Genomic DNA, 10,175 nt, shown 5'->3' with positions numbered 1-10,175 from the left:
TACTACCCTTTGCCTTCAAACCAGCATCAATTCTCACAGGAACACTTGCAAATAGTCGGGCAATGTTGAGGATCGCAGACGCAGTGGTTGGCCAAGGAAACTTACTGCTGCAGGTGAAAAACCCATCAAGGTTATTTCACTTCGAAATCGGAAGATGTCCAGCAGTGACATCAGCTTAGAACTGGCAGAAACCAGTGGGACCCAGGTACACCCATCTACTGTCCGGAGAAATCTGGCCAGAAGTGATCTTCATGGAAGAGTTGCAGCCAAAAGGCCATACCTCCGACATGGAAACAAGGCCAAGCGACTCAACCATGCACAAAAACATAGGAACTGGGTGCAGACTAGACTAGATGATGAGTCAAAATAAAATATTTGGCCGTAGCAGAAGGCAGTTAGTTCGACGAAGGTCTGGAGAGTGGTACAATACTGAGTGTCTGCAGGCAACAATGATGCATGGTGGAAGTTCCTTGCAAGTTTGGGGCTGCATTTCCGCAAATGGAGTCAGAGATTTGGTCAGGACCGATGGTGTCCTCATTGCTGAGAAATATGGGGAGATATTATCATCCATCATCCATCAGGGAGATGTATGATTGGACCCCAAATTTATTCTTCAGCAGGACAATGCCCCCAAACACACAGCAGACATCATTGAGAACTATCTTCAGTGTAAAGAAGAACAAGAAGTCCTGGAAGTGATGGCATGGCCCCCACAGAGCCCTAATCTCAACATCGTTGAGTCCATCCATCTTCATCCGCTTATCTGGTATCGGGTCGCGGGGGCAGCAGCTCTAGTAAGGGACCCCAAACTTCCTTTTCCCGAGCCACATCAACCAGCTCCGACTGGGGGATCCCGAGGCGTTCCCAGGCCAGGTTGGAGATATAATCTCTCCACCTAGTCCTGGGCCTTCACCGAGGCCTCCTCCCAGCTGGACGTGCCTGGAACACCTCCCTAGGGAGGCGCCCAGGAGGCCTCCTTACCAGATGCCCGAACCACCTCAACTGGCTCCTTTCAACGCGAAGGAGCAGCGGCTCTACTCCGAGCTCCTCTCGGAAGACTGAGCTTCTCACCCTATCTCTAAGGGAGACGCCAGCCACCCTCCTGAGGAAACCCATTTCGTCTGCTTGTACCCTGGATCTTGTTCTTTCGGTCATGACCCAACCTTCATGACCATAGGTGAGGGTAGGAACGAAAATTGCCCGGTAGATCGAGAGCTTCTGGCTCAGCTCTCTTTTCGTCACAACGGTGCGATAAACAGAATGTAATACCGCACCGGCTGCTCCGATTCTCCGACCAATCTCACGCTCCATGGTCCCCTCACTTGCGAACAAGACCCCAAGGTACTTAAACTCCTTCACTTGGGGTAAGGACTCACTCCCACGCCTCTCCAAGTATCTCCATCATTGCCCACGTGTGCATTGAAGTCCCCCAGCAGAACTATGGAGTCCCCTACTGGAGCCCCATAGAGGACTCCATTCAAGGTCTCCAAGAAGGCCGAATACTCCAAACTCTTGTTTGGTGCACATGCACAAACAACAGTCAGAGTTTTCCCCCCCATCACCCGCAGGCGTAGGGAGGCGACCCTCTCGTCCACCGGGGTAAACTCCAACGCGCGGCACTCAGCCGGGGACTTGTGAGGTATCCCCACACCCGCTGGCGCCTCACCCCATGGCAACTCCGGAGTAGGACAGAGCCCAACCCCTATCCAGGAGTACGGTTCCAAACCGAGACTGTGCGTAGAGGTAAGCCCCACCAGATCTACCGGTAGCGTTCCACCTCCCGCACAAGTTCTGGCTCCTTCCCCACAGAGAGTGACATTCCACGTCCCCAGAGCCAGCCTCTGCCGCCCGGTTCTGGTCCGTCGAAGCCCCTGACCTTCGCTGCCCCCATGTAGCAGCGCACCCGACCCCTTTGGATCCTCCCACAGGTGGTGGGCCCATGGCTGAGGGAGAGGTGCCACGTTGCTTGTTTGGGCTGTGCCCGACCGGGCTCCGTGGCAAACCCGGCCACCAGACGCTCGCTCACGAGCCCACCGTCTGGGCCTGGCTCCAGACGGGGGCCCCGGGCTTCCTCCGGGCGGGGTCTCTCTATCCCTTCCTTGGTCAACCATATCATTGAGTGTGTCTGGGATTACATAAAGAGACAGAAGGATTTGAGGAAGCCTACACCCACAGTAATCTGTGGTTAGTTTGCAAAGATGTTTGGAAAACAAAATCTTCTGAACATAGCCATACTAAGAAATACAGAGAGTTTTGTGGAGCTCATAGGTTTAATTAGCTTTGTATCAATTTATTTGGAAATGGCTTGAATGTCACGGATCATCATTAATATAAAAAGTTAAGCACTAAAGCTTTAATCTAGTGTTTGTTAAATGGGGTCCATGTACCCCTATGGGTAATTTGGACTATCGCAGTGGGCACAAAAGATTTATTTTAAAGGGCCAATGTGTGGGAATTTTTCCTATTTAGCGTTGAGATAACATATGACAATCAACTCTCTCGCGCCACACAGTTCAAAGTATGTATTACAGCCTTGAAAAAGCCAAAATGTCATCCACGTCTTCATCCAGCTTTATCTCTGGTGATCAGGTTCGTTCATTTAATTTTTATTAATTTCAAAATTTTATCTAAAGATTTAGTGAGTACTACAAACTGTCTTGTTGATGTTATCCATGTTTCCTTCTTCCAACTTGCCGAGGCCGGAAAGCAACAATACCCTTCAGCAGCACCTGTGAGTTCATCATGTGACAGCAAAAATGTGAAAGACGGAGCTCTATGACCTGTATGTGCCTTACTAGCTAACGTATATTGAGATGTCACATGAATATGGAATGTCTACCCCAGTTCATGCAAATGCAAATGGGAAATTTCAAGCCGATAGAAATACTTGGAATTGATGGTAGTGGTCAATATTCATGAAAAAGGACTAGTTGTGAACGGGCAACATAGATTTTGATAATCAACAACTAAAAATGTTACACACTGGACCTTGAAATGTTAATTTCAAATATATCAGTCATGCATAATTCCCCCCAAAATGATAGCCTACACTATAATAATGAATTAATTTACTGATTCTAAACATTTGAAATGTAGCATTTAAGTTTTTTTCAGTTACAGTATTGTTGTAAAGTAAATCAGACACTGATGGTATCACAGTCATATTTTTTTCTACCAAAACTTTTTTGTGCTGCAGGGGGTACTTGGATGAAAAGATATTTCAATTTTACATTCTTTTAAAAAGAGTTTGGAAACCACTGGTTTAATCTACAGCATTGCATCATAGTCAATGGGATCATCATATTTTTTGCTTCACTGTCGCACATACTGCCCCATTAATGCTGCCAACAGCAACAGTTATAGTTTATTATAGGATCCCCATTAGCTGTGCTCTTATGCACGTACTCTTCCTGGGGTCCTACTATCTATCAAAAACATGGCGAAAACTGCCAACGCTGACATTCAGTGCTGCAGAATTATTCAGTTTCTGTTGGTGTCAGTTGGTGTTTGTTCGTAGCAGCTTAGGTTTTCCGCCATGCATATTGTCCCCCTTGGCCTTGCTCTGGCTTAATACAGCTGAATATCCTAGTCAGTCAAAACACTGTAAAATGTACTCTGTTAAAAATTGTAACCCATAACAACCTCTTGCTGATGGAAACTTACACTAGTTTGCAATACAGGAGAAGAGAACAGGGAAGGTTGTGAACAGCATTGTCACCAGTTGCTAGGGGTGGGAATCACTTGGCACCTCACGATTCAATTCCAATTCAGAGGCCAACGATTCAATTCTAAATCGATTATCAATGTATCTCCATGCAACAATTAAATATATATATACATACAGTAAATACAGTATATATATAAATCTGAGTTTGTTGGATTTTGACATATTTGTCACACACATATCAGTATTTGTCACACACAAGTTTTAATGACATTTTTGTCTGCTGAGGTTTTTATTTTGTAGTCATTCCATGCTTAAGCCCTAAACATGCTTGTGAAAGTCACCTTTCTCCCACAGTGATCTTCCATGTCAGAGGCTGAATCATGTTTAAAGGTGGATGATTGGCTTCTTAGAACATGAAACATGAGGCTGTCAGATGTAATATGATTAAGTACTGCAGATGAACAGCCTTTTTGTGCATTGCCTAATTATTTTGTGCATGTCTTATTAGATCATGTGCATATTTACAAAATATTCTTATTGTTGTCCACTCATCAGAACTATCCCTTTAAAAAGTACACTTATTTAAACAATTACAGATTGCACAACCTCATACAATTCAGTTTATTTATCCATGTAAGAATAAACTCAGAGTTATGCACAATGGGAAGATAGTGACGTCATTAGACCAGGAGCATCTGTGGTGAAGCTCTATGATATTGGATCCAGTCTCGTAAGGAAGTAGAAAACAGTTGATCCAGTACACACTTCAAGCACTTCTTCATGTGTAAAAGAAAGGATGTGCAATAGATGATTATATCAGTAGGTAGGCTATATATGTGTTATAAAACAGAATTAAAATAGAATATGAAAGAATTCTTACAGTATAAGACTTTAAGACTTTTAACAAAACTATAAAATAAAGTCTAAGGGAACATGTTTCCTTCAATTTGTGGTTTTGTACTGACTGCATATTGGTAATTTCTAATACATTTAAGAAATATTCTAAAACAAGATGTATCAGTTACTAAAGGGTTACACTCATCTCATAACTTCATCCTCGCAAGGGACATAAAACAGTTTAGACAAATTAATGATATGTAAGAAAAATAAATCATAGAAATTCCATTTTCAATTTTACATAAACGTTTTTAATTATTAAATAGGTTGTCAGCACAGCTACACAACTGAATCCAGATACATTCACGTTCCATAAATACATCAATAAATATGTTGAACCCATAAGTTTTAGACAAGATAACATCATGGAGTTTTACAAACTACAAGAGCAGCCAAGTAACAGGGCTATAACACACACAAGTGACATCACAAACAAGCACATGACAAGCACTTGACAATAAATAACATGTTTGATACAAACATAACCTTAATGGGTAAATTGTCATTTTCAAAATTTTGAAAATCAGGACATCAGGCAATCTTCTGGTATTAAAATGAGATGAGTGTAATGACAACAAATACTTTCTGGAAGGGAAGTTTGGGGTTCCCTGCTGGAGCTGCTGCCCCTGCGACCCGATACCAGATAAGCGGATGAAGATGGATGGACTTTTCATTTGTCTTTAAACGGCTCAGACTCATGAAGCACATCTCTCCTTGTCTGTTCACCGTCTTCTGCTGCAGATAAAAGAAACACAAAAGAAGAATTATATTGTGCATCAGAAATGAACACTCTTCTTCTCTGTATCACGTTCCAGTTACATAATGAGAGTAGATGACTGAGTGCCTTTATACTGTGTCATTGATCTGTACTTACTTGGACAGGATCCTTTTAATCACCTTCTTCACCCAGGGAGCTTCAGGGTCCAGGCAAACCTGTTGGCCTGTCTTTTTCAGAGTGGCACTGCAACATCAAACAAGAAACAGAGATGCAGTCAGAAAATGTTGGTGAAGCCAGCAGATGACAGTGACAAAACCTCAAAGTATCAACACCATCGCAGTGGAGACTTGGAAATGAGGTCTTACATGATCTCAGTCTCGTCGCAATGGGAGTTGGCAGGAATCAATTCCACCTTCTCGATGTGGCGGATGATGGGTTTGGACTCGGTCTGGATGCAGCGGCAGTGCAGCTCCACTCCCAGGCTTCTCAGACTCATCCCTGTTAGGACACAGGAGTCACATATGGTCACAAAGTGCAATAGCTAGTGTTGATAGCTCAGAAGCATCGAGGAAAAGAGGACAGCAGAATGTGCACAGCAGAGTGACCTGATCAACAGCATAGCTCAATACAGTTACATTCAATTATTGATTTACAAAAACATTCTTACCTTCACTGAAGGCCATGAAGGCCAGGAGCACCACAATAGAGGCGACAAGGATTCTGCTGATCATCATGTTTGACTTTTACAAAATTCTGCAACAATTAACACTAAAAATTGTCTTTCTGAAAGCTGTCTGATGAAGTCTGAATGGAAAAGTAAAAGAGCCTTTAATAGTACTGAATTCTACTAGTCAGTTCCTTCTTTCCTTTACTTTTACTTTTCTTGGTTCAGCTGCCTTCTCGCTCTGCTGTTTGAATCTAGCGCTGAAGAGTAGAGACTTTCCTTTTATAGCCATCTTAGGGAAATGAGTCAAACAGGTTGTGCAAGCTGGGACTGCTTTGTGGGAATTTTTTCACTGAAAGTTACTTGACTGACACATCTCTTAATTTTCAAGAGGGCTCACCATGGGTCAACAAATGTTACTAATGCAGAGGTACCATTTGAAAAACACAGCGATTAAAAGTCTAAAACTCAGTTGCAGAATGCTTGAGAGAAATTCTTTGTAAATTAGAACGGCTGTTAACAGTGTGTTACACCACTGCTGCTGTCAACAGCTGGAGAGCTAGTAAAACACAACGACAACAATAATAAAACACTGACCTGCATGCACAGCCATGTTCAGTGCTGTTGAAGTTCAATAATGTGAAACCGTTAACAGAACTTGCCAAAGCATGTTTTTAGAAAGAGACAGAGAGAAAAGTTATATCTGATTTTCAAGTTTTCTTTTGGATTCCTCTTCAAACGAGGGTACAATCAACCAAGTTGAACAATGCAGTTATAATAAATGATCACTAAATGCAATCACAAAGAGAAACTTTAAACATATCTCCACCATGTTCATGCATCCTATAGATAAAAAAACAGGGCCATTACTACACATATGGTGATTTTCCAAAAAGGTTCATGGGACTATGAGCCTGACACATCTTCAACAGGCTCAAACACATCTGCCCATACGTCACTGCGTCCACTTTCACAAAGCAGAAGGAAGTATGAAGTAACTTCTATGAAAACAGTGATTCTTAAACAATATGTGCTGATTAAAATGTTTAGAAAGGGAGATTAAGTTATGTCTGTTGAAAGTGTAACATTTTTGTTTTTATTATTTCTTTATTGAACAGAAATTAAAATAAATCTCAGAAAGGCAGGAAAGCAGTGGTGGAAGAAGTCATTTAGGCCATTTAGATCCTTTACATATGTTATAATACCACACTGTCCACTGCAAGTAAAGTAGTAGTCCTGCATTCAAAACCTTACTTAAGTAAAAATATGCAAAAATGATCTGCAAATTGTACTTAAAGTATGAACGGTAAATGTATTAATTTTGCAGTAATTTCAGTGTTTAACTATTACATGTGATGTTTTTGGATTAATATTACTCACACATTAATCTGTGTCTTGCATTTAATTGCTGTAGATGTTTAAGGTTGTGCAAATTTTAACTCCTTGATAAACTTAGTTAGTTTATTCTACAGTATTGCCATTGCATCATATTCTGTTTGGATGTTTGCAGCGTCGCTCGCTGGCCTGTGAGAACCAAGTAGCTATCCCTAAAAAGTCCCCTTTTTATGAGCTCAAGTACACAACCCTGTTTTTAGCTTTCTGACATCCATTTTCAAGTTTTGAGGCTTTGGAGGTTTTTAAACAGTTTATTTATCTCAAGAAGAAGAGGAATTTTCTTAACCCATAAAGGAACACTTAATTCTTCAATTTATCAAAACATTCACATTCAAAATCATCAAATGTGGAGATACATAGTTTCACTAGACAGGAAGGGGATGGCAAATTGTATTCTGTAATCTAACTAAAGCTATCAAAGTGGAGTGGAGTGGAGTAAAAAATACAATATTTGCTTCTGAGATGTAGTGGAGTAGATGTAAAAAGCTCCATAAAATAGAAATACTCAAGTAAAGTACAAGTACCTCTAGTTTGTTCTTAAGTACAGAACTTTACGAGAAGTTTAGGACCTGATTCAGAGCTCATCTGGAACTATTCCTGTCCTTTTGCGGTCATTTGTGCCTGGCTTGTGCCAAAATAAAACCAGATGTGAATTTCACATTTGATAAGCATGTGATGAATTTTACTGGAAAGTTTCTGATTTACAGCTGTGCCTGTTTTGGTTAAAGATGTGTGTGTAAGTGTATGTGGTGAGATAACGTGACCGTGATCACTGGACTTATGTTTGGACTACTTTCTATCTATTGGTTTCCCCCTAAATTTACCCTGTGGTGCTGTGGGTAGAGTGCTAACATCAGATGATTTTTGAATTGGAACATATGTTGAAGAGAGATGTGTTCAGGATGTTTGCATTACGACATTTCATGTTTTCATGTAGCCTACATAATGGCAAAGACAAATTAAGAGCACTATTTTCTAATAATAATTTGTAATCTAAGTTCTTACAACTTTCTCTCTCTCTCTCTCTCACACACACACACACACACACACACACACAATATAGATACATATATATATTGAAACCAATAGAGGAAACAGGGTCTGTAGCTTCATGGGATCACAGAGGATGTATGACACCATTTTCTTTCTCCGCATGATACATAGTTTGGATTTTCCAAAACTTCCCCTTGACCTCAGCTAAAATTTCCATTTCCTCCTTCAACATTGGTATAACTTGGCAAAACATTCCATAGTTCATTAAGGTATTGCACACAAGAGTATAGTGTTGGTAGAGTTTAATACTGCACATTTAGAGAGAGGTTGCTCTGCCTTGAATGAGATTCTGCCTGATAACATTGACTATCAGTATCAGCGCCTTACTTTAGTATGGTTTACAAAGTAAATAGGCACGTGCCCACTACACACTGATACTGAATACAAAAGACTGTTGTTAACAGCAGCCGGGGAAAAATCAGGAATGAATCATGAACTTGTCATTGGCCTGCCTTCCTTTTTGTTTTGTTTTTTGTTTTTCTCTGTGTCTGAGAGAACGCTGATAGGTCAGCTTGAGCGACACCATGCTGCTTTAGTTTAAGCATGCTCTATTGTAATTAGTGAACAATAGTAAACAATTAGTTTCAGCTACTAGGGTTGGACTGTTGGCAATATTAATAATACAGAATATGAGGAAGTGAGATGAGGAAGTGAGAGCCTAAAGACTCGGAAGCACACCGGGGATTTCCGGGCATGTCATTGAGTATTTGGTATACCAAACAGCTGGAGGAGAGGTTTAAAGATTGACTGCTTTGAGTGGATGAATCTATCTGTGGGTGGGTGGCCCTGCAGGAGTTTACATTCCATGTGCATACATCTGACATCAAAGATCATGTCAGGACACGCTTGCTGGCATATCATAAACTCATTTTAGGTTTGACTAAATCAGTTATATGTAGGATAACACAGGTTCAAATCAAAGGTACAATGTAATGTGAGAGAACCTACAAATATATGACAACTATAGATAATTATGCAAAAAAGAGACAACTTTCATCTGGAAAATCTTTCTTTTTTTTCTTCATCTAAGTGCAGTGAGATAAAATTGTAAATGTGGGAAACTAAAACCACTACTTTAGTCCTAAAATAATAAACTTTCGTTTGGCCTTCAAAAGCAATGATAAAAAAAACCTTCCTTCCTTGTAATAACTGAAGGAGGGAGCAATGATGAAAAAGTGGAGAGCAATTTACAGAGAAGACTTCACAACTGTAGTTGTAGTTGTAGTTGCATCACAACTGCAGAGGGAACGGCAGAGCTTTCTACACGTGTTTGCAGTCTACTAACACTTTTTCTTAAAAATCAAATCAAAGATTGTATCCCTATCTTCAACTTCACAACAGATATGTCTATCAACACTACTGTGGCACTCCTAGTGTTCCTGACTATCTATGAGGGTGAGTCTAATCCGTCACTTTTTTGGTAAAAAGTAGAAAAATGCCTTCACTCTCTTTGTTGCCAGCATTCATGCACTCTGTGATTTAAGTGCATGTTTATGATCTGTATTTAGCAGTTGGCAGTGTGCTTTACTTTGTTTCTGTCCATAAACTGACATTTTCTTTTCTCTAACTTCTCATAACTTCAGGTATTCTGGGGAATCATGGAGTGAACCAGCGATGTCGATGCATCAGCAAGGAGAAAAGGCCCATCGGACGTTACATTGGAAAGGTGGAGGTGCACCTTCCCAGCTCCCACTGCCAAGATATTGAGATTATGTAAGCACTGGGGCCAAAGTTCAACATTTCTTCTCTTAATTTGTACTCACAAAACAAACCTATCTGAG

At 40.9% G+C, this 10,175-nt stretch overlaps 2 protein-coding genes across 2 annotated transcripts in view; one reads left to right on the top strand and one right to left on the bottom strand.

The window, feature by feature from the left end:
• Positions 1-5,236: 5,236 nt before the first annotated feature.
• LOC116706100 (permeability factor 2) lies at positions 5,237-6,218 on the bottom strand. The gene is made up of 4 exons (XM_032542746.1): positions 5,950-6,218; positions 5,648-5,780; positions 5,439-5,525; positions 5,237-5,299 (listed from the first exon to the last, which is right to left on the bottom strand). The coding sequence occupies exons 1-4, from the start codon at positions 6,014-6,016 to the stop codon at positions 5,287-5,289; spliced, it is 300 nt and encodes a 99-aa protein (XP_032398637.1). The 5' UTR covers positions 6,017-6,218; the 3' UTR covers positions 5,237-5,286.
• Positions 6,219-9,529: 3,311 nt separating this feature from the next.
• LOC116670005 (C-X-C motif chemokine 10) overlaps positions 9,530-10,175 on the top strand; it is a 1,979-nt gene continuing 1,333 nt past the window's right edge. Inside the window, exons 1-2 of the mRNA XM_032500214.1 lie at positions 9,530-9,789; positions 9,978-10,107. Of these exons, the coding sequence (XP_032356105.1) occupies positions 9,738-9,789; positions 9,978-10,107 (182 nt within the window). The 5' untranslated portion in view covers positions 9,530-9,737. The remainder of the gene's footprint in view (positions 9,790-9,977; positions 10,108-10,175) is intronic.

Source organism: Etheostoma spectabile, chromosome 2, assembly GCF_008692095.1.
Source record: "Etheostoma spectabile isolate EspeVRDwgs_2016 chromosome 2, UIUC_Espe_1.0, whole genome shotgun sequence".
In the NCBI taxonomy this organism is placed as follows: domain Eukaryota; kingdom Metazoa; phylum Chordata; class Actinopteri; order Perciformes; family Percidae; genus Etheostoma; species Etheostoma spectabile.
Note: the sequence above shows the minus strand (reverse complement) of the source record. Positions and strands in the feature narration are given on the sequence as shown.